The sequence below is a fragment of the Bombina bombina genome, chromosome 2 (genome assembly GCF_027579735.1).
Source record: "Bombina bombina isolate aBomBom1 chromosome 2, aBomBom1.pri, whole genome shotgun sequence".
NCBI lineage: Eukaryota > Metazoa > Chordata > Amphibia > Anura > Bombinatoridae > Bombina > Bombina bombina.
The window spans coordinates 421,114,741-421,140,591 of record NC_069500.1 but is presented as its reverse complement, the minus strand read 5'-3'; the positions used below and the strand labels follow the sequence as shown (position 1 = coordinate 421,140,591).

The following is a 25,851-nucleotide window of genomic DNA, read 5'->3' as shown; positions in this document are numbered from 1 at the left end:
GGTAGTAGTTGTATGGTGGGGTCAGGGGTCCATAAAAAATTTTTTTAGCAGCAGTGTATTTATGATTATTTGACAATGCTGTAGAAATTCTATATTTAAAGCCATGCAGAAATGTTTCCTCCTCAATACACAAATGGTAGGTGCCCTTTTGGTGTATGTATGTATGTATGTATGTATGTATGTATGTATGTATGTATGTATGTATGTATGTATGTATATATAAAATTTATTTAGTACATTCCAGTTTACTGCCCCTTTATGCAAGGACTTTCCATATGGAAGGAGGCATTTTATCTAAGATTTTTACACCTGCATAAAATGTTATTCTCTCAGACTAAGATTGCTCAGTGTTTGAAATGAGACAGGTTAACTTAAAACTGTTCAGTTTACACTACAGCTGACTTAATTTGGAAATACATACAAACAAGCCTAAATCCTGCATTTAACCAGATCTAATTATATGAGTACCACAGCTTATGGTTCCGCCAAGACCATAGAGTACAGCATTTTCAAAATCCATAAGTACAGTGGACAGATGAGAACATTTGTACACTATATTTGAAGTGGTGCTCTTGGTTGGGGAAAATGGGAAAAAAGAAAAAAAAAACATATGCCAACCTTTTAAAAGTATTTTTCTTCATCTAGCCATCTACCCAGATCATTAATGTACAATTTTGAATTCACAGAATTATTTTTGTTTGCACATTTACAAATAGGATCCTTTAAAAAGTGATCTCGAAATTTCTGCAATTTTTTTATCATGCATGTCACAAACTGTTGATTTAGGGGATGCAATGTGGAGAAATGTTACTTCCTGTGAGTGTTTCTGTGGGTGTCTGTGTTTATGTCTTTGTGCTTTTACTTGTGTCTCTATGAGTGTGTATGTATTTTTTTTTCTGTGGGTCTTTCTGTGAGGGTGGGTGGGTATGTCTTTGTGCATTTTCTGTGGATGTCTGTGAGGGTGTGTGCGTATGTCTCTGTGCTTTTTCTATGGGTGTCTCTTTGAGGGTGTGTGTATGTATGTCTGTGTATTTTCTCTGGATGCCTCTGTGAGGGTGGGTGTGTATGTCTCTGTTTTCTGTGGATGTCTCTGTGAGGGTGGGTGTGTGTATGTATGTTTGTATGCGTTTTCTGTGGATGTCTCTGTGAGGGTGTGTATTTTCTGTGGGTGTCTCTGTGAGAGTGTGCATGTCTGTGTTTTCTGTGGATGTCTCAGTGAGGGTGTGTATTTATGTCTTTCTGTGTTTTATGTGGTTGTGTGTGTGTGTGTGTGTGTGTCTGTGTGTGTTTTCTGAGGCTGTCTCTGTTTCCTTGGGTGTATGTGCAAGTTTATGTTTGTGTGTGTGTGTGTGTGTGTGTGTCCATTGTCTGTTCCATTTTAGGACATTTTGACCTTACTACTGATTATTCACATCTTTCTACAGACTGAGACTAATGAGACCTTTCTGGAAGTCACCAATCCACCATTTAACCTTTAAATTATTGTTTAGGCAGTTTAGGGCCCTTCCTTTCAGCCACTGCATGCTGCTGAAATCATTTAGTTGGCATCTTCCTTGACAAAAAGATAATCAGAACTCCATATTTTGTTTTGTAAATCTCCTTTTTTGACAAAACTGTAGTCTACCTCATTACTTTTCAGGTCAATGTAAACTAGTGTTGAATGTCTGTTTGGGTGTCTGTGTCTGAGTGTGTTTGTGTGTTTCTTTGCGTGTCTGCTAGAGTGTCTATATGTAAATCCTTATGTGTGAGTGTGTGTGTGTTTCAGTGTATGAGTGTGTATGTGTGTTTCTGTGTTACTACCTACTTTACAACATTTCCAAGTTTGACTACACTTAAGAATAAAGTGCATATACGTTTTAGTCACTTTGTCAAAAATTACACATGTAAAGGGGGGGGCTGATCAATGGTTAAGTCAGGGGCCCCAAAATTTCTAGTGGCGGCACTGAACCTCTATGTCTCAAAACTAGGCGTTCAGGCTCCACACCATTAAATGTAGAGATTAGAGATCCTGATGAAAACGAGGACCTTGAGACATTATGTCTTGTCTCAGAGGAAGAAGCCATGGAGAGAAAGAAAAATCTGTACTAAGTCCGCCTTCCAAGTCTAGCAGAGTCAGGCTGGAGCAATTAATATTACTGACGTTGACTCCTGTTTGTTTCAAGAATGAATCTTGGAAATAGGTATGCCTGATGATGGTCCCATGGTAAATCAAGGTGTCTATTAGGAGAGCCTGTGGATCTTTTATCTCGCACAATAGCTTGTAAGCATGGAATTTAAAGGGATATGAAACCCAAAATTGTTTTCTTTCATAGTTCAGATAGAGCATGCAATTTAAGCAACTTTCTAATGTAATCCCATTACCAATTTTTCTTTATTCTCTTGGTATCTTTATTTGAAAAGCAGGAATGTAAGCTTAGGAGCCAGACAATTTTTTGGTCAGCTCCTAGATAGCGCTTGATGATTGGTGTCTTATGCAGTCAATCAGCAAGCGCTACCCAGGGAGCTGACCCAAAAATGGGCCGGCTCCTAAGCTTACATGCCTGCTTTCCAACTAAATATACCAAGAGAATAAAGAAGAATAGAAGTAAAATAGAAAGTTGCTTAAAATTGCATGCTCTATATGAATCATGAAAGAAAGAAAAAATGTGGGTTTCATATCCCTTTATGTGAGAGGCCACCAGATCTATGACCTGTAAGCCCATTTTGATCACTGAGCAGGAAATGTGGTGCACAAAACAGGGTATTTCCATGCCCCTGTATCATTCAGCTGCAGTAGTCTTTCCTTTCTTCTTTGTGAATGATACTCCCCAGGGACTCTGGGTCGCACATAGGTCTGAGCTCCGATTTTGTTATCTATAAGCAAGTAGCTGAAACAACCTCTATTCTCAACCATCTCCTATGAGGCCAAGAACAAAACTAAGATGGGAGGGATTTTAAGCTCTTATATAGGTTATTGACCTCTTCCTAGTGGTGGGAAATATATCTCATATGTTATGGAGGACTGTGGAACTTCATTTTATGTTTTTTTATGAAGGTTGTTGATCTGTACAAGGAGGCGCATTCTTGTTTGTTTTTTACACTGATGTAGAACAAGAAGGTCTGACTCACAACTGGCATTCCAGTTCACCCTAAAGGTGTGCAATGGGGTTGAGGTCAGAGCTCTGTGCTAGCCACTAGAGTTCATCCACACCAAACTCTTCAAGTCATGTCTTTATGAACCTCGCTTTCTGCACAGTGGCACAGTCATTGCTGGAACAGGAAAGGGTATTCCCAAACCTGTTGCCACAAAGTTGAAAGCAGCAACTGTCTAAAATGTATTTGTATCCTGTAGCAGTAAGATGACCTTTCACTGGAACTAAAGGGACTAGTCTCAATCCTGAAAAGCAGCACCGGGCCATTATGCCTCTTCCACCATACTTTACAGTAGGCACTATGCAATCTGGTTGGTAGCGTTCTCCTGGCATCTGCCAAACCCAGATTCTTCAATAAGACTGCCTGATAGTAAAGCATAATTCATCAATCCAGAGAAAACATTTCCAATGCTCCAGAGTCCAGTGGCAACATGATTTATACCACTCGAACCGACACTTAGCATTGTGCATGTTAATGCAAGGCTTGTGTATAGCCGCTTGGCCATGAAAACCTATTTCATAAAGATGCCGACGCACAGTTATTGTGCTAATGTTGCTTCCAGAGGCAGTTTGTTACTCTGTAGTGAGTGATGCAACAGATGGATAGGCGATTTTTATGTGCTACTCACTTCAGCTCTCTGCAGCCCTGCTCTGTAAATTTGTGCAAAAGTGGCATCGTTAGTAATGGTTGTTGCCGAAACACAAATAATAAAATTAGTAGGGGTGCCTATATACTTTTGACCATATACTATGCCTCTTGTCCATGCCTCAACCAATGTGTTCAGTTAGCATCCAGTAGTGTATTGCTACTCCTTCAACAAAGGAAGCCAAAAGAAGAAAGCAAAGTTGATAGTAGAAGTAAACTGGAAAGTTGTTTAAAACTGAATGCAGTGGCTGAATCTTGAAATAAAAAGTTTTAGGTTTCATGTCCCCTTGAAAGGGGCAGTTTAATGAAAATTGCATGCCCTCATTTGTTACTATATGTGTTTTTTGTTGTTTTTTTATATTAATGACCCTAGAATTCACCACAAAAGGGTTAAAGGGACATTAAACACATTTCAAATATATGTGCTGCCTTTTTGGAACCTAGGTTTCATTGCAGGTATCTGAAGGGGAGTTGCGCATGTACAAACACCTCAGCATTGGAAAACAGTGAAAGCTAGAATTCAACATGGCAGCACCCATGACTAGAGGGAGGCAAGGAATAACCTCCTAGGGAGAGGATCACAGCTGGTGTGCCAATTAAAAGTGGAAGTCATGTAACCAACAGTGTACAAGTGGGAATTTACCAAGGTGCTTAATCCCTTGAGAGGAGCAGAGATCTAGGATCAGTAAAACAAAAATGTCTTGGTCTAACAAATAAGGCCATGTAATTTTTTACATTAGAATACTACTTTTGTTTACAATGTTTCTTTCTACACTTTCCATTAGCCACCAAAAGCCCCCTGATATATCAGATCTGCAAGTGAAGTGATGCACAAAGGTGTGCAATTCTTAGAACAGCAGAAACTCTAAACACACAGACAGAAAGACGTATTTCAACCAATTATCGTATTTTTAAACTTAAAAACATGTACAAGCTTTGCACTCCTGCACAAACTAACCTCTAAAGCTTTTTCCTGGATTCCTAGACAGGAGTAAGGCTCATTTTCAGTCAAGATAAAATGTTTTTTAAAAAAATTAACATATACGTATCTATATAGATAATAACAACCTTTTTTCAGTCATGTGACTGCTACTAAAAAGCATTGAGAAGTAGGTGGAGCTGTCCGCTTGTGTTGCAGCAAAGAAATGCAAGCCAAGCAAGCTGAAATCAGTAACTGTTTGCAGAAAAATGCAAGTAAAGTCTGTGTTGTGTGATTATTTTATTAGGTTTATAATGCTGTTTAGCAAATGTTTTTGTTCATTTAACTTAGTTTAATGATATATTCTGTGTTGTGATTATTTTATTAGGTTTATAATGCTGTTTATCATTTAAAGTCTTCATTTCAAAGCTTTAAAAATAATGTATTAGGTGTTACTTATGACAATTTTGAGAGGGGCCTGGAACCTAACTCCCTCACTTCCCATTGACTTACATTATAAACTGGGTTTCAATTTACAACCATTCCTTCTGGAACCTAACCCCGGCGTAAACGGAGGACTAGTGTGTGTGTGTGTGTCAAAATTAAATCAATGTAAATATTTGCATAGGAAATTAGCACATCTAGGCAAGATTCCCCGCTTGCTTTTAATTTAGAGACATGGAGGATTTTAATTTTAGTTTTTTATCTCCCCCCATAATGTAAATGACTTTTGGTTCAACCTTGAAAGTAGCTTTACCAATGCAGCAACCAGAAATCTATCTCCTACTGATGAGTTCCAAAAAGAACGAAATAGGCTGTCTAGTGAGTGATTTCTGGTTTGCTGCAATAATCCTGTTAAAAGGATCGCTGTGTTAAAACAGTATTTTGAAGCAAACAAACTGATAATTTTCATATCTAATTTGTATATCTTACCCAGAATTCTCTTGTGCATTGGTAACATTGTATATGAAGGTATTTCTGGGAAAAAGCAAGCGGGGAATTTTGCCTAGATGTGCTAATTGCAAATATTTACATTGCTTTAATTTTGAGACATGGAGGATTTTAATTTCAGTTTTTTTTATCTCACCCCATAATTTTAATGAATATATATATATATATATATATATATATATATATATATATATATATATATATATATATATATATATATATATATATATATATATATATATATATATATATATCTCTCTATATCTATATCTACACACATATACACACACATACATACAGGTAGCCCTGGGGTTAAGTTCCAGGAGGAATGGTTGTAAATCAAAACCGTTATAAATTGAAACCCAGTTTATAATGTAAGTCAAAGTGAAGTGAAGGAGTTAGGTTCCAGGCCCCTCTCAAAATTGGCATAAGTAACACCTAACACATTATTTTTAAAGCTTTGAAATGAAGACTTTAAATGCTAAACAGCATTATAAACCAAATAATATAGATTGTATCATCATCAAACTAAGTTTAATGAACAAAAACATTTGCTAACAGCACCTAATTAAATAATCACACAACAGACTGCATCATCAAACTAAGTTTAATTAACAAAAACGTTTTTTTACTTGCATTTTTCTGTAATCAGTTCTCTGCATTGTTAGCATGTTAGATAATATTGGGTCTGCACCTATTCTATGCATTTCAATCTGCAGTGATTAATAGGCAGTTAGGCACCCTCACCTCAAGCAGTTCAACAGGAAGATAATAGGGAAGTGGCTGCTAAAACTTGTTGCTCGATAGCTGTCTGCTCTATGTACACAGATCAATTTCAGGCTGTTAAGTTGCATAAATTTGCTGCAAAACAAGCGGACAGTTCCACCGACTGGCAATTTTAATTAGTGCACTGCTTTCCAAAGCTCTTCAATAGCAGTCACATGACTGAAAAAAAAGGTTGTTATTCTGAAACGACATAAACCAAGGGCCACATGTGTTAGGGCTGCAACTAACAATTATTTTCATAATTGATTTATCGGCCGATTATTTTTTCGATTAATCTGATAAAAAGAGAATCAATAATAGTTTTCTATGTTTTAAATAAAATCCACATAATGAGTATTACAAATATAAACTTCAGACGAAAACTTTACATTAACACAACTGTTTCTTCAATTTTTAAGCAGCAGAGCATAGTTTTATATTTAAACAAAACAAAACCACAAACTGTTTGAAAAGAGGTAAAACTAGAAAGAGTTAGACTATCACTGTTAATAACATTCTGTTACTCACTCTTTCAGAAACTTTGCATTGAAATGCAAAAATCTCAACATGTCCACATGCTTCTGGCTAAGGCTGGTTCTCTGTTTGCAGCTATATTTCCTGCAGCAGAGAAAAGGCTGTTGAGGTGTATAAGTAGGGTTTTGCCAATTTCACCAAAGTGGGATATTTATCTTTGTTAGCTCTTCACCAATGCTAAGTGTTTTCTACCTTGGCAAGGGACCTCTCAATAAAGTAACCCTTGACTTCATTCTAACATAAAAATATCTTGAATATCTATATGCAATGGTAAATAACCAGCTATAAGGTTAGGGAGAAATATCTAGTCCGCTCTTAAAATAATGAATATATTACTTATAAAGGTTGAATCTGGTACATATTATCACAATTTATTAAAAAATATAAAAAAGCAATAAAAAAACTAAATCAGAAGCGCTAAGGGCTGTATATCAATAACAGGACAAAGCCTTACACATTTATTTATACAGTACATATAAATCAGCAATAGCAAGCAATACGCTAATAATTGTGCAAACAGATAATAGTGCACATCAATTTAAATAACTCCCATCAATCTAGGGGAAAGGTGTAAATAACAAGCTTGGCACTATATCATGAAAAGCATAGTTCCAAATCACCAGATTTAATATAAACAATCCAAATGATGACTATTATATCTGGGTTGCACATAAGCCAGGGGTAGTTGTAAACGTATACTGTCCTGAAAAAGTGAAAAGTAGACATCCTTTAGGCTAAGGACATAACCATAAAACACAATACCATATGCAGGAGTTCATTGGAGTGAAGCAGCTGGTGTTGTGCACAGACCAACTAATTGCAAACCAACTAATCGATTATGAGATTCGCTGACAACTATTTTCATAATCTATTATGCCGATTAGTTGTTGCAGCTCTAATATATATACAGGTGGCCCTCGGTTTACGACGGTTCAATTTGCGCCGTTTCAGAATAACGCCCTTTTTTTGCTATTGAAAAGCATTGACAGCTATTGAAAGCATAAGCATGTGCATACATTAAAATAGCCAGTAGGTGGAGCTGTCCGCTTGTGTTGCAGCAAACACATGCAAAGAAAAGCAAGCCAGACATGATCAATGGATCAGCTTTCAAAGGAACAAGATCTAGCAGCCACTTCCCTTAGCTGTAGACTCAATGCAGAGAAATGTCTGCAGAAAAAAGCAAGTAAAAAATGTTTTTGTTCATTAAACTTAGTTTGATGATGATACAGTCTGTTGTGTGATTAAACACTGGCAGGCTGAAATAAGTGTATAACCAGACCTGAGCAATGGAGCCGTTATTAAAGGAACAAGATCTAGCAGCCACTTCCCTTAGCTGCAGAAAAATGCAAGTAAAAAAACGTTTTTTCTTCATTAAACTTTGTTTGATGATGATACAGTCTGTTGTGTGATTATTTTGTTTTTGTTCATTAAACTTAGATTGATGATGATACAATCTATATTATTAGGTCTATAATGCTGTTTAGCATGTAAAGTCTTCATTTCAAAGCATTAAAAATAATGTATTAGGTGTTACTTAGGTCAATTTTGAGAGGGGCCTGGAACCTAACTCTCTCACTTCCCACTGACTTACATTATAAACTGGGTTTCGATTTACAACCATTCCTTCTGGAACCTAACCCCAGCGTAAACTGAGGGCTACATTAAATATATATATATATATATATATATATATATATATATATATATATATATATATATATATATATATATATATATATATATATATATATATATATATATATATATATATATATATATACACACATACATACAGACACACAGAGAGAAAGTCCAGCACTCACAAGCTCTCAGCTAAAATTAAAAACAAAAATGGAAGGGTTAGTTACCGCATTTGGCCAAATGGGACAAGCTCAGGTACCACATCAAGGTCCCTTCCAAAAACCTGGGACCCTAAAACAGCCACACAATGCAAGCTCTCAACCCAACAATCTGGGAACAAGTGAAGAGTGCACAGGCTTATGTAATCACCCTAGACATATACAAAACACGGAAGGGGACGGCACTGTCAGACCTGACCAGGTACACATCATATGACCCTACAACATGCTCAGCCCTGGGTGCTCACAGGAAGCTGCGCTGTCCCCAGAGTCACAGGCAGTTAACCCCAGACAGGTCTGGGTGCAAGAATCATAGGGAAAATTACAAAACAAATTAATACAACACACAGAGAAAGTCCAGCACTCACTCACAAAAGCAAAAATGGAAGGGTTAGTTAACGCATTTGGCCAAATGGGACAAGCCCAGGTACCACGTCAAGACCTTCGAAAGAGAGAGAACAGCACTCCATAAGATAGAACAGAAGCTGGAATAACTTCCATGCATGTTCATTTTTATCTTAACTCCTCAGGGTGCACGTTCTTTTTGCACACTATGCCCCTTCACAGAGAAAAAATATCCTGAAGCATATCAGTCTGACCCTGCCCAATGACAGTCCAGCGCCGAAATACCAGGCAATTCTTCTCTGAACAAGGGAAGCAACAACCCCAGACGATCGTTTCGGCCTCCTATGGGCCTCGTCAGTGAGGTGCAGTTGTATCTCTCTAAGGGCAAGTGTGCATGGAGTCCACGTCTGGTTTCCCCATTACTCTTAGGGTGACCTAAGAGCAATTTGCATAAAATTCGAAAGCGAGAGAACAGCACTCCATAAGATAGAACAGAAGCTGGAATAACTTCCATGCATGTTAATTTTTATTGTAACTCCTCAGGGTGCACGTTCTTTTTGCACACTATGCCCCTTCACAGAGAAAAAATATCCTGAAGCATATCAGTCTGACCCTGCCCAATGACAGTCCAGCGCCAAAATACCAGGCAATTCTTCTCGTTTCGGCCTCCTATGGGCCTTGTCAGTGAGGTGCAGTTGTATCTCTCTAAGGGCAAGTGTGCATGGAGTCCACGTCTGGTTTCCCCATTACTCTTAGGGTGACCTAAGAGCAATTTGCATAAAATTCGAAAGAGAGAGAACAGCACTCCATAAGATAGAACAGAAGCTGGAATAACTTCCATGCATGTTCATTTTTATTGTAACTCCTCAGGGCGCACGTTCTTTTTGCACACTATGCCCCTTCACAGAGAAAAAAATATCCTGAAGCATATCAGTCTGACCCTGCCCAATGACAGTCCAGCGCCGAAATACCAGGCAATTCTTCTCTGAACAAGGGAAGCAACAACCCCAGACGATCGTTTCGGCCTCCTATGGGCCTCGTCAGTGAGGTGCAGTTGTATCTCTCTAAGGGCAAGTGTGCATGGAGTCCACGTCTGGTTTCCCCATTACTCTTAGGGTGACCTAAGAGCAATTTGCATAAAATTCGAAAGAGAGAGAACAGCACTCCATAAGATAGAACAGAAGCTGGAATAACTTCCATGCATGTTCATTTTTATTGTAACTCCTCAGGGTGCACGTTCTTTTTGCACACTATGCCCCTTCACAGAGAAAAAATATCCTGAAGCATATCAGTCTGACCCTGCCCAATGGAGTGCTGTTCTCTCTCTTTGACTTTTTACCACGTCAAGACCTGCCTGGGGTTAACTGCCTGTGACTCTGGGGACAGCGCAGCTTCCTGTGAGTGCCAGTGAGCACCCAGGGCTGAGCATGTTGCAGGGCCATGGGATGTGTACCCAGTCCGGTCTAAAAGTGGAGTCCCCTTCCGTGTTTTGTATATGTCTAGGGTGATTACATAAGCCTGTGCACCCTTCACTTGTTCCCAGTTTGTTGGATTGAGAGCTTGCATTGTGTGCCTGTTTTAGGGTCCCGGGTTTTTGAAAGGGACCTTGACGTGGTACCTGGGCTTGTCCCGATGTAACAAATAAGTAATGGCAGGAAGAGGTTAAAGAGACAGTAAATAAATAATTAAATGCTAACAATTAAGAAAGAGCAGGCAATTGTAAACAGCTTTCCAATTCACTTCTAATTTGCTTTATTCTTTTGGTGTCCTTTGTTGAAAAAGCATACCTAGGTAGGCTCAGGGGCAGCTATGCCCTACTAGGAGCTAGCTGCTTATTGGCAGCTGCACAGAAATCTTTTTTATTGGCTCATCAAATGTGTTAAGCTAGCTCCCAGTAGTAGATTGCAGCTCCTTCAACAAAGGACATCAAGGGAGTATGGCAAATTTGATATTATAAGTAAATTAGAAAAATGTTTCAAATTGTATGCCCTGTCTGAAACATGGGACATTTTTGGGTATCATGTTCCTTAAAGGGACAGTCTTCTCCAGAATTTTTATTGTTTAAATAGATAATTCCTCTTACTCATTCCCCAGTTGTGCATAACCAACACTGTTATATTAAAAATACACTCTTTACCTCTGTGATTATCTTGTATCTAAGCCTGTGCAGGCTGCTCCCTTATTTCAGTTCTTTTGACAGACTTGCATTTTAGCCAATCAGTGCTGACTCAAATAACTCCATGGGAGTGAAAGTTTAATTTAAACTAGACTGTCCCTTTATATTTCTACTTCGTAAAGGAGGATTAAAAAGACAGTCTACTTGACTTTTTTTTTTTTTATAGATATAATGCTTTAACTATCCATTACCCAGCTTTGCACAACCAACATTGTTACATTAATATACTTTATAACCTCAAAAAGGCTGCCTGCTTCTAAGCCGCAGGCCGCCTCATATCTTAGTGAATTGCATAAGCTTTTCAGTCAGTCAATGCTAGTCCACGTGTGCCGTATAGATAACAGTGTGCTCACTCTTGTGGAGTTATGCAGCTACCAGCACAATTGGCTAAAATGCAACTTTGCAAATAATACTGAGATAAAGGGCAGTCTGCATAGGCTTAAATACACAGTAATCAGAGGTAAAAGTAAATTACTATAGCAGTGTTGGTTATGCAAAACTGGTTAATGGGTAGTTAAGGGATTATCTATCTTTTTTAAACAATAACAATTTTCAAGTAGACTGTGCCTTTAAAGTTCCTTCTTTGTGTCTTCTAAAATATATTTTAAAATCTATTTCAGGCTTTGCTAATACCATAGTGAACTTTGATACATAATTTTATCATGCTAGGGCATATTGGCCTATAGCCCTACAAACTGCCAATGTTACTGCAAAATGTTAGAGTTACATATGCTAACTATCCCTAAGCCTAGTTCTGGGGGTTATAGGTGTTGGTGTTGTTGTTATAGATACATTATAGTATGCCTTGCTTGTTAGAAACTATATCTACCATAGACATTGCCTACACTGCTCACTTTTTGTTATAACTGAGCCCCTCTCCTCCCTTTCCCGCCGGTACTGGTTGCCTGCGGGTCATATCCCTTCCCCTTTTTCCCACTTCGTCTATAGTTGACATTTCCCCAGGAGAGGAGCTCACTAAGAAGTTCCTTATATCCCATACATACTAATACCCCCCCTTCCACGTAACCTTCTTAAGAGCTACCTTTACTTCTCTTATTGATAGTCCCTCAACTAAACATATAAACTATAATACCCTAAGCAACTTTTGCCTATAATCTTGATATAATAATTGGCTCCGTCCTCCACCCCCATCCATCCCCCTCTACTCTAATTTGAGCGGCTCTTGCCCGCTGCATCCCCCTACCCCATAAAACTACAGAGCTACCTCCTCCCTAGCCCTACCCTTAGTTGAATAGATATCTTAATCTTTTCCTTACATAGCTGGGAGAGTACCATTATCGACTATTTTACATTAATGATTCTCTATAATAAAACCGAAGACTTTCTGCGAGACAGCCCACATGGTATAGTAACGTTTGAGATAAGTGAATTTATTGTGTTACTAACTATACTATGTAAACATGGATATGTAAATGTTTTGGGGCTTACCCCATATTTTGTATCTTTTTATGACTTCAATAAAAATTATTTGAAAAAAAAAAAAAAAAATCTATTTCAGGCTAGAAATAGCTTTTGTAATTGTGGGGCTTATCACCAATAGAACTGAGGAAGTCGTCAACAGGTTGGGCATCTGCCCCTAGATAAGCAGTGCACAAAAAGCAAATTTCCTCTTGGCTTGAAAGCCAAAAACAAACAGCTATATTAAAGTGAATGTAAATTTTGATGAATCGGTGCCTGGTTTTTAATAATCCTATTAAAAACATGGGCACTTTCATTCATCAAACTTTAAAAAAAAATACTTACCTTTTCTTTCTGCAAGCCGCTCCAGCGCTTCCTCCGCCCATCGGAAGCCTCTGCCGACGTCAGAAATGACGATACCGACCATCCACCAATCACGGCGTTGCTTTAGGCAATGATTCCCCCGGGGGGGGAGAGCCGTGATTGGAGGATGCCGTAATCATCAATTCTGATGTAAGAAGAGGCTTGCAGAAAGAAAAAGGTAAGTATTTTAACAAAAGCAGTGTAATTTAAAGTTTGATGAATGAAAGTGCCCATGTTTTTAATAGGATTATTAAAAACCCGGCACTCATTTCTCAAACTTTATATTTACTTTAAAAGGGACTGTTAAGTCAAAATTAAACTTTCAGGATTCAGATAGGGCATGCAATTTTAAACAACTTTCTAATTTACTTATATAATCCAATTTGCTTTGTTCTCTTGGCATTCTTCGTTGAAAGCTAAAACCTAGGTAGGCTCATATGCTAATTTTTAAGTCTTTGAATTCCGCCTCTTATCGCAGTGCATTTTGACAGTTTTTTACAACAAGACCACGCTAGTTCATGTGTGCAATATAGGTAACATTGTGCTCACTCCCAATTAGTTATTTATAAGCCAGCACTGATTAGCTAAAATGCAAATGTCAAAATATTGGAGATAAGGGGGCAGTCTGCAGAAACTAAGATACAAGGTAATTACAGAGGTTAAAATAGTAATAATACAACAGTGCTGATTATGCAAAACTGGGGAATGGGTAATAAAAAGGTATTGTTTAAAAAGATAGCTAATGAACATTTACAAGTAGAATGTCCCTTTAAGTGACTATACATGCTAAAAAGACTACTTTATGTTTTATTTAACTTTTTGATATTTAAAAAAAAAAAAAAATAAATAAAAAAAAAAAATGTATTTTCCTAGTCTTGTTTGTTTCTATAGGCTAGTGCTATGACAAGACTTTTATATTAAGCATCTGATCTAAATTTCTCATGAGAAAGGGAGATATTTTATTTATTTTAATGGGATATGAAACACACATTTTTTCTTTCATGATTCAGAGAGAGGATGCAATTTTAAGCAACTTTCTAACGGATTCCTATTAACATTTTTTCTTCGATCTCTTGGTATCTTTATTTGAAAAGTTGGGAGTGTAAGCTTAGGAGCCAGCCAATTTTTGATTCAGCACCCTAGGTAGAGTTTGCTGATTGGTGGCTACATTTTCATATCCCTTTAACTTAGATCATTAAAATATATATATATATATATATATATATATATATATATATATATATATATATATATATATATATATATATATATATATATATATATATATAAAAAAGATTTAAAGGGACATGAAACCCAACATTTTATTTCATTGTTGAGATAGAGCAAGCAATTTTAAACAACTTTCTAATTTACTTGTATTATCACATTTTCTTTGTTCTCTTGGTATCTTGTTGAAAAGCAGGGACATAAACTCGGGGGCATGCACTATATGGCAGCAGCTTTGCAAAAATGTTATCCATCTGCAAGAGCACTATTCCCTGCCATGAAGTGCTCAAGATACCTACCTAGTTATATCTAAAACAAAGAATATAATGGGAACAAAACAATGTTTATAATATAACTGAATTAAAAACTTTTTAAAAAACAGAATTTATGCTTACCTGATAAATTACTTTCTCTTGCGGTGTATCCAGTCCACGGATTCATCCTTTACTTGTGGGATATTCTCATTCCCTACAGGAAGTAGCAAAGAGAGCACACAGCAAAGCTGTCCATATAGCTCCCCCTCTAGCTCCATCCCCCAGTCATTCGACCAAAGGTTAGGAAGAAAAAGGAGAAACCATAGGGTGCAGTGGTGACTGTAGTTTAAACAAAAAAAAAATTATCCTGACTTAAATGCCAGGGCGGGCCGTGGACTGGATACACCGCAAGAGAAAGTAATTTATCAGGTAAGCATAAATTCTGTTTTCTCTTGCAAGGTGTATCCAGTCCACGGATTCAACTTGTGGGATACCAATACCAAAGCTTTAGGACACGGATGAAGGGAGGGAACAAGACAGGTACCTTAAACGGAAGGCACCACTGCTTGTAAAACCTCTCTCCCAAAAATAGCCTCCGAAGAAGCAAAAGTATCGAATTTGTAAAATTTGGCAAAAGTATGCAGTGAAGACCAAGTCGCTGCCTTACAAATCTGTTCAACAGAAGCCTCATTTTTGAAAGCCCATGTGGAAGCCACTGCTCTGGTAGAATGAGCAGTAATTCTTTCAGGAGGCTGCTGGCCAGTAGTCTCATAGGCCAAACGGATGATGCTTTTCAGCCAAAAGGAAAGAGGTAGCAGTCGCTTTCTGACCTCTCCTCTTACCAGAATAGATAAACAAGGAAGATGTTTGTCTGAAATCCTTAGTTGCTTGTAAATAGAACTTTAAAGCACGAACTACATCAAGATTGTGTAATAGACGTTCCTTCTTCGAAGATGGATTAGGACACAGAGAAGGAACAACTATTTCCTGGTTAATATTCTTGTTAGAAACAACTTTAGGAAGAAAACCAGGCTTGGTACACAAAACTACCGTACCTTATCCGCGTGGAACACCAGGTAAGGTGAATCACACTGTAAGGCAGATAATTCTGAAACTCTTCGAGCAGAAGAGATAGCTATCAAAAACAAAACTTTCCAAGATAACAACTTAATGTCTATGGAATGTAAAGGTTCAAACGGAACCCCTTGAAGAACTGAAAGAACTATATTCAAACTCCATGGCGGAGCCACAGGTTTATATATTAGACAGGCTTGATTCCGACTAAAGCCTGAGCAAACGCTTGAACATCTGGTACCTCTGCCAGACGCTTGTGTAACAGGATAGACAAAGCAGATATTTGTCCTTTTAAGTTACTAGCTGACAATCCTTTCTCCAGTCCTTCTTGGAGAAAGGACAATATCCTGGGAATCCTAATCTTACTCCATGAGTAACCCTTGGATTCACACCAACAAAGATATTTCCTCCATTTCTTATGGTAGATTTTCCTGGCGACCGGCTTTCTAGCCTGAATCAGAGTATCTTTAACTGACTCGGAGAACCCACGCTTTGATAGAATTAAGCGTTCAATCTCCAAGCATTCAGACATAGAGAAACTAAATTTGGATGCTTGAACGGACCCTGTATTAGAAGATCCTGCCTCATTGACAGTGTCCATGATGGGACAGATGACATGTCCACTAGGTCTGCATACCAAGTCCTGCGTGGCCACGCAGGCGCTATCAGAATCACTGAAGCCTTCTCCTGCTTGATTCTGGCAACCAGACGCGGGAGGAGAGGAAACGGTGGAAAAACATAAGCCAGATCGAAGGACCAAGGCGCTGCTAGAGCATCTATCAATACCGCCTTGGGATCCCGGGACCTGGACCCGTAGAGAGGAAGTTTGGTGTTCTGACGGGACGCCATCAGATCCAACTCTGGGGTGCCCCAAAGCTGAGTCAGCTGGGCAAACACCTCCGGGTGGAGTTCCCACTCCCCCGGGTGAAAAGTCTGACGACTTAGAAAATCCGCCTCCCAGTTGTCTACTCCTGGGATGTGAATTGCTGAGAGATGGCAGGAGTGATCCTCCGCCCACCTGATTATTTTGGTTACTTCCGTCATCGCTAGGGAACTCTTTGTTCCCCCCTGATGATTGACGTAAGCTACAGTCGTGATGTTGTCTGACTGAAATCTGATGAATTTGGCCGCCGCTAGTTGAGGCCATGCCTGAAGAGCGTTGAATATCGCCCTCAGTTCCAGAATGTTTATCGGGAGAAGAGTTTCTTCACGAGACCATAAGCCCTGAGCTTTCAGGGAGTCCCAGACCGCACCCCAGCCTAACAGACTGGCGTCGGTCGTTACGATGATCCACTCTGGCCTGCGGAAACATATTCCTAGTAGAGTACACAAACAGGCTTGGAATCACTTTAATCAAATAAAAAACACAATTTGAAAAAAACGTTACTGTGCCTTTAAGAGATAAAAAGCACACAATTTTACAAAACGGTGAAAAATGCAGCAATCTTTCTGAAATTTTCACAGTATGTAGCTAAAGCCTTAATAAGATTGCACCTCAAGTTTCAAAACGATTAACCCCTTAATGCCCAAACCGGAGCAGCCTAAAGCCAACACCTGGTTAAATCACTACAGCACCTTGCCACAGCCTTGCTGTGGTCCTACCTTCCCTTAGGGATCAGATTTAGGGGAATATAGCTTCTTTTAGGCCCTCAAACATCAGCAGGACCCTCCATGTGAAACAGCATGAACTTCTCTGCAATTCTAACTGTCTGAGGCAATTAGGCCCCTGCCACTCTACTCCAGAGCTGTGAGGCCTAGTAAATCACTCCTAAGTGACTAAAAAACAGCCATGTGGTAATAACCCCAGAAAAAAAAGCCCAAAAGGGCTTTCAAAGTGTCTTGCAAAACGATTTTTCCTTAGCCAATCGATTGCCCTGAATAAGTGTCAACCAGTATATTAGCCCTATTATGTAAGCATTCAATTCCTTACTAAGTCTGTGAACATAGCTTACCCTCCCCTCATGGGGATCTTGTCAGTCTTCTAGCATTATCTCAGTCTTGTCTAGAAATAAATGACTGAACATACCTCATTGCAGATTACCCTGCAAACTGTTCCCCCCCAACTGAAGTTTTCTGGTACTCCTCAGTCCTGTGTGGGAACAGCAGTGGATTTTAGTTACAACATGCTAAAATCATTTTCCTCTCAGCAGAAATCTTCATCACTTTTCTGCTAGAGAGTAAATAGTACAAACCGGTACCATTTAAAATAAACTTTTGATTGAAGATAATAAAACTACAATTCTAACACCACATTCACTTTACACTCCCGAGAGAGACCCTAGTGCTTAGAGCCAGCAAAGAGAATGACTGGGGGGTGGAGCTAGAGGGGGAGCTATATGGACAGCTTTGCTGTGTGCTCTCTTTGCTACTTCCTGTAGGGAATGAGAATATCCCACAAGTAAAGGATGAATCCGTGGACTGGATACACCTTGCAAGAGAAAAGGAAGAAAGGATTGAAAAACTGTTCTTTAAAATTCTTCCCTTAAAAGGATATAAAACCCAAAAAATTACTTTGTAATTCAGACAGAGCATGAAAAAAGTTTCCAATTTACTTATGTTATCAAATGTGCTTAGTTCCCATTGCATTCTTTGTTGGAGATACCTTGGTATGTGTCTGAAGCACTACATAGCAGGAAATAGTGCTGTCATTTAGTGCTCTTGCAAATGGATAAACCCGCTGTTATTTAAGTAATAGAAATAAATTAGAAAGTAGTTTAAAAGTGAATGTTCTATCTGAACCTTCCAATGAATGTGATTCATGTCTCTTTAAATGCATGACAAATTAGCCATTTCATAAACCTTTCACAACATTTTTATGAAATTCACTTACTATAGATGAATATAAAAACTTAACCAATAATGTTAGAATATAAAAAGATTATAGGGGGGATAAAAATTTATTCTTTTTAAAGAAAAAATAAAAAAATAAAAAAAAATAATAGAAAAACTTTTGGAGGAAAAATCAATATAAAGATATTTTCTATTTAAGATACATTATAAATCTAAAGGTTATTCATCCTGAAATATAGATACATTTTTAATTTGTGTCTGCAGAAATAACATGCCCCTTCTTCACAGGAAAAAAGTTATAATATAAATATACAGTGTTGAGAAATAGACCTTAAATGGACATAATCATGAAAGAAAATTTGGGTTTCAAATAGATCACACAATTTTCAGATTTACTTCTAAATGTGCTTCATTCTCTTGGTATGCTTTGTTGAAGGAGAGCAATGTTCTACTGGGGCCTAGCCGATTACATTTTTGTGAAAGTTATAAGCAGCTAGCTCTCAGTAGTGCAGAGCTTCCGAGTCTGCCTATCTATGCTTTTCAACAAGGAATAGCAAGAGAAAAAGCAAACTAGATAAGAGAAGTAAATTGGAAAATTGTTAAAAATTGCATGTTATTATTTGAATCACGAAAGTTTAATTTTTACTTTGTTGTCCCTTTAATGCCTGCAAATCTATGTACTCAGAATCAACCCATACTAAGTTTCAAGAAGCTCACTGAATTGAAGATTGTATGGAGTGGAAACATGTTATTGCTAACTTATTAATGCAAGTTATTTTTTTTTCTTTAACTATATAACTATTTAAATTGTTATTATTAAAGGGACACTGAACCCAAAAATTGTATTTCATGATTCAGATAGAGCATGAAATTTTAAGCAACTTTCTAATTTACTCCTATTATTAATTTTTCTTCATTCTCTTGCTATCTTTATTTAAAAAACAGGAATCTGATGCATAGGAGCCGGCCCATTTTTAGTTGAGAACCTGGGTTATGCTTGCTTATTGGTGGGTAAATGTAAGCCTCCAATAAGCAAGTGCTATCCATGGTACTGAACCTAAAATGGGCTGGCTGCTAAGATTTACAGTCCTGCTTTTAAAATAAAGATAGCAAGAGAACGAAGAAAAAATGATAATAGGAGTAAATTAGAAAGTTGCTTAAAATGTCATGCTCTATCTGAATCATGAAAGAAAAAAACTTGGGTTCAGTGTCCCTTTAAAGTGAAGGTAAAGTTTGCCGGTTTTCTCACCTTTAATATATTACTGACATACTATATAGTGTGATCGCTATTTTTTTTTTTTTTTAATTATTTAAATATGTATTATTTTATTTATAACTAATGATTTTTACCTACTTTGCTGGTCTTCACTCCTCCCTCCATGAATTTCCGGATTTTACAGTCTATTACGTACAGAGCAGTCCCACCCGCTCTATACGTACTTCAAAAGCACGTTCTCGCTTGCCGGACAAAGTGCGCATGCACACACCTCGGTTTATCTTCTATTTGCGCCTTTGCGACCTTTCTGGTCTCTATCGTAATTGCGCATGCGCTAAACTAGAGCGAGCCCGGGTAGGAAGTTTAAGGAAATAATGCAAACGCATGCGCAGAACGTCCAAAAATGTTGTAACGTCAAATGACGGCCGCCTAACGGCCAGGCTTACTATTGCATGATTCAAGAACGTGACTGGACCAAAAAAAACTAAAAAAAAAAACGGGCTGATTTGGAAACGATAAGAAATGGCAAAATAAAGGCTTATAACTCGGTAAATATATTAAACTAATTAAATTGATGAATTAAAGTACCTCTAATTTTAAACGTACTTACATTGCCACTAATCGAATCCTGCGAAGTTTACCTTCACTTTAAGGTAATCATTTTTCTTATTCCCATAAAGTACAACTGAAAAGCTCATTAAATATGAATTATTAACCTATGCATATCTAATGAAATATAACCGGAAAAATAATCTGAAAAGTTGTTATTCTAAAAATTAAAAACAATAATTTAAATCAAATTCACCCTGAAAGATCATAATAAATACAACTAAGTGATTCTGTTTACATAACACCTCTGATATAGTTAACCTTTTAAAGCCATTATGCCGTTCTATTCCATCATAATTAGACTGGGCTTTAAACCCGTTATGACGGAATAGAACGTCATAGCTAACGGCTGTCCTGAAGCCTTCTGTGCTGTCAGGACTTGATCGCGGTCTTGGGGGCGTTCCTAGGGTTGTAGGGACGCTCCCCAGACGCGATCCAATAATTGAAATCTCGCAATCGTGTGCACGATCCCGTGGTTTCAATTTGTCTACATCGGAACAGTTGTTCCGATGTAGGCACTTTAGCCCTGACACGAAAGGGTTAAAGGACAGGAAACCACAAAATGTGCTTCCATGATTTGAATAGAACATACAATTTTAAAGAACTTTGCAATTTGCTTCAATTATTATAATGTGCTTCATTCTCTTGTTATCCTTTGCTGAGGGAACTTCATTGCACTACTGACAGCTAGCTAGCTGAACACATCTAGTTAGCCAATCACAACAGACAATTGTGTGGAGGCACCAATCAGCAGTTAGCTCCCATTAGTGTAAGATATATGCGTATTCTTTATCAACAAGGGATACCAAGAGAACGAAGCGTATTTGAAAATAGAAGTGAATTTAACCTTTTAAAGGCAGTTATGGCATTCTTATTCCGTTCAAACCGCGCTGGGCTTTAGCGCCGTTAGGACGGAATAGAATGCCCTAGCCGTTTGGCTGTCCTGAAGCCAACTGCGCTTCCTGGATGCAATCGCGGTCTGGAGGGCGCCTCCCTGACCCGATCCCATCATTTAAATCTCGCCATTGCGTGCACTAACGCGGGATTTCAATTTTTTTACATTGGAACGTTGTTCCGATGTAGACAAAAATAACCTGGTCGTCAAAGGGTTAAAAGTAACTAAAGATTAATTGCATGCTTTATATGAATCCTTTAATTTTTTCACTTTCCTATCCCTTTTAAAACAATCAACTTTTAAAAAGATAAAGCAACATACAAGATATGGGCGAACTGAACAATAGGGAAAAAAACATTAAAAAAAATACACTTATAGCACTCAAGAGTCAATTCACACTTATTGTCTTATTTATGAATTAGTATTTATCCTCCAAAAACAAGGATTGGTTACCAAATATAATTAAAACTTAACGTTTACAGGTATACCTCACTTTACAGCGCTTCACTTTACAGCGTTTCGCTAATACAGCGCTTTGTGGAGCTGAAGTTCATCCTCCAGTGATTTTGAAACAGTGCTGTAATCATCGTGAGATTGCGAGAAAAGTGACTGGCACCATTTTGTTATGCTTAGTTCACTCTGTTTACAGCATTAGAGTGCAATCTGTGTCTCAGTGCTATAGTCTGGCAAATTATACTACAGTAATTGTCACTATTTTACAGGTACAGTATTTATTGAATACTGTGCTGTGCTAGTGTTAAACTAAACCTAGCACTATTGCACCTCTAATATATGTTAGTTCAAACATGTTTTCAAGTTTTTAAACACACTGGCAAGTGAAAAGAAAGCTAAAACTGCCTTGTTTCACTTTAAGGCGGTTTTCACTTTACAGCGGGGCTCCGGTCCCTAACCCGCTGTATGAGCGGGGTATACCTGTATTAAGGAGTATATAAACATACAAATTGGGGGAAAAAATGATTAAAACCACACATTGAGATGCACCCGCTACACAATTGAAGTGATTGTTGTTAGTGTACACTTTTGTACCAGAGTAACTAATAAATTATAAGTTAGAGAGGACTGTATTGCTGATTTGAAATGCTATTACTAAATCAGCACCAGAACTATAAACTTGTGATCAAATATAGTCTCTTGGATGGTAGTAGTGCTGTTTTGATTAATTTACAACGGGTTCATATGATCCTGTGCCTGCCAGTATTCAATATGAGGTTAGTTAAATCCAACTTATACCTTGTTGGTGTATTACAAGTAAACCAGGATAGCTGAATATTCAATGTTACCAACCACTAGTTTAAGCATTGATGTATAATAAATCCAATTACTCTATATTGGATTAATAACAGTTCCCGTGTATCTGTTAATGTACTTAGTGGTGTGTGTGTGTGTGTCTAACATGTTTTGTACATAGGAAGTACTATATCAGTCCTGTTAGTATCAAAGGTTACTTGATTATGACTGTATAGTACTGGAAAGAGTGTCTTAGGTATACCATAATGTCCATATGTTTGGTTGTACCTATAACTCCCAATTTTGTTCCCAGTATTCCTTTGGTATTGCTTGAAATTACGCTTGGTATGAACCAGCATTCATTTTACAGTATGGTTGGTATTTTATGCTTAACAGTATCATGCACTATCCTCTGTATTAAAGTGAAGGTCAATTTAGACGAATTAGTGCCCGATTTTTAATAATCCTATTAAAAACAAGGGCAATTTAATTCATAAAAATTGACATTTCAAGCGTTTTCTTCAAAAACTTACCTTTTAATCCTGAGAGCCCCTGCAGCGATTCCTCCGCCCGTCGTAAGTCCTCTTTGCGTGTCCAAAATGACGAATCCGGCTTCATCCAATAATGTCGTTCCCTCAAGCCATGATCCCCCGAGGGGAACGCTGCAGTTGGAGGAAGCCGGATTTGTCATTTCTGACGTAAGCAGAAGCTTCCGATGGCGGGGGGGGGAATCGATGGAGCAGCTTTCAGGATTAAAAGGTTAAGTTTTTGAAGAAAAATGCTTGAAATGTCAATTTTGATTAATTAAAGTGCCCTTGTTTTGAATAGGATTATTAAAAACCGGGCACTTATTTGTCAAAATTGACCTTTACTTTAAGAGCCACTGTTCACTTACATTGGTATTGATACGCGGTTCAAAACTTGCAATCAGTTTGTTACATAAGTAGCATACAAATAGGTAACAGACAGTTGAAGGAGGCTGCGTTTAGGAGTTTATACTTAGACAATCTGTGTCCGATAATGTTATTACAGATAATCGCTTTAATACTTGATATATTTCTATCTACCATACATTGGATGTCTTTCTCTTCCTTTATATTAAAGCAGTGTTTTTCAACCAGTCTGCCGTGGCACACTAGTATGCCGTGAGAGATCCTCAGGTGTGCCATGGCAGACTGACAACAGTGTGACATATTTTTAAAATTTTGCTTATTTTTTACTCCCAGTGCAGGGGTAGTTTGTAGGAGGCATGGCATAACACACACAAACACACACATACTGTATGTATTGTGCTATGTGTATATATATATGCTGTATTAGGCTACAATGTGTGATTTTTTTTAAAAATTTTGGGATGGTGGTGTGCCACAGGATTTTTTTTATGTAAAAAAGTGTGCCACGGCAAAAAAAAGGTTAAAAATCACTGTATTAACCCCTTAAGGACCAGCGACGTACCCTGTATGTCGCTGGCCTTTTTTGGGACTTGATTGCTTTATAGCGCTGTCGTGCCACCAGCGTTTAGACTGCTCTATTCCACAAAGCCTGCTGGAGGGAGGGCATTAATAGCGTGTTCTTGCTAGACTTGTGCTATTATGTCCTGAAAAAAACCTTAACGACCAGTGACATACAGGGTACATTGTGGTCATTAAGGGGTTAAAGTGACTCTGTAAAGGCAGCTTTCATCAAGTGCTCTTTAAATACAGCTTTCACCAACCCTCCCAAGGCTTACATGCCCTCCCAAGGCTTACATGTTTGTATACCTAACGTGATCAAATAAGTAGTGTAACTGATCAGTAGTAACATGCAACAAAATGTTAATTAGATTTGGTAACCAATCCTTGTTTTTGGAGGATAAATACTAATTCATACATAAGATAATAAGTGTGAACGGACTCTGGAGTGCTATAAGTATTCTTTTATAAGGGTTTTTCCCTATTGTTCAGTTTATGTAGCTTTAATACACAGCACCCCCGCAATGAAACTAATGTACATTATAGAATAGTCCAATTGCATTATAGATTTAAGGAGTGCCAGTGGTCTTCTTTAAGTTCTTGTAAAGATATGGGTGAAGTATAAAACATATATCAAAGCCATACTATATATGTAAACTCAACAACGTATACCTTTTACATTTTTACACAGAATATTTAAAACGAACTCTACATAACACACCAGTGTGCCCAGACATTGTATCGTGTACTGCACAAATTAACCATTGGTCACAATTTGCTACACAAGCAGAAGCTGCAAAACATCGTCAGCAAGAAAAGGATGTTAATGTCATCTATTTTAGGAAAACTGAAAACAAAGTCAGACTGAATGCATTGATATTGAATGCATTATATAAATCAAACCAATTTAAAGTAGTCATCGGGGCATCTTTTGCAGCAGAGCCAATGCAGGGGAGTGGCGACTTGGCTCTCACACAGGTTAGGCCTGGCACCCTCCTCCACTGTCAATACAATGCCTCAAACCTTTGCTGTGACAGTAACCTTGGATCTGCAGCCTCAAGCGTTGCCTTAGAATCAGACTGTCATAATTCAGCAACCCCGTAATGAAGGCGCACGCAACTGACCCCGCAACTCACTGGAGCTCAAAGCATTATGATCCCTAAAAATGCTGTACTAGATGTTAGCTTGTGTCTTTATCAAAATCACCCCATCCTGCTTTCTGAGGTTGCAACAGGAGCCCAAACTATCACCATCATATGTGGGCTGTTTAAGACCCCCGCAGTTCCACATCCAACACTGTGCAGAAGGCCTCGGAGATTTTAACTTAGACTCACCTGGCCGCAGCGGCTCGGTCAACGTCAGCACAAGCAGGAAAAGGAGAAGGAAGGTGCCGCTGTCCGGTTTGGGCACCATTTATCCTCCGTTCATCCTCACGCCAGAGCCGTGAAAACCTGTCACTCTCCGTCTGGGGGTGAATGAATATAACAGAAATGAGTAGTAATCCGCAGCTGAGTGAAGTTCCTGTAAACCAGACCGTTTTACTCCCGTTACCGGGAGCCGATGCGTTTCACCTATCGCTAGAAACAAGATGGCGGCATACGTTCCCCTCACAACAAACAGACGAGATTGAACCAATCAGAGAGAGCAGGGGGCTGGATCGTTAGTTGGTATCACGCGGAGGATCCATAGGGTGCCGCCCCCTACCGGTGTCTAGCAGTGGGAAACAAAACAATATAGTTTGGATTTCTTGAAAGGTGTGCTGCGCTACGGTAATGAATGAATTAATCATGACCTTTTGTTAAAGAGGCCGTAAACGCATCTATCGTATGATCGGATAGTTTGGGGGTCGTACTAGGTGTGCATAAATTATAAATCGTACTATATTTCTAAATTCTGTTTTGTAAACCACAGGAATGTGCAGCAATTTCTACACATACAGCTACAGCCTTTTCTTGCATTTCTTTAGTGTTATAAAAAGA

At 38.2% G+C, this 25,851-nt stretch overlaps 1 protein-coding gene across 1 annotated transcript in view; it reads right to left on the bottom strand.

The window, feature by feature from the left end:
* Nucleotides 1-25,486, bottom strand: part of DGCR2 (DiGeorge syndrome critical region gene 2) — a gene marked incomplete in the record, with an annotated part of 543,661 nt that extends 518,175 nt beyond the window's left edge. The window contains 1 exon segment of the mRNA XM_053701964.1: nt 25,207-25,486. Coding sequence (XP_053557939.1) covers nt 25,207-25,285 — 79 coding nt within the window.
* Nucleotides 25,487-25,851: the final 365 nt, after the last annotated feature.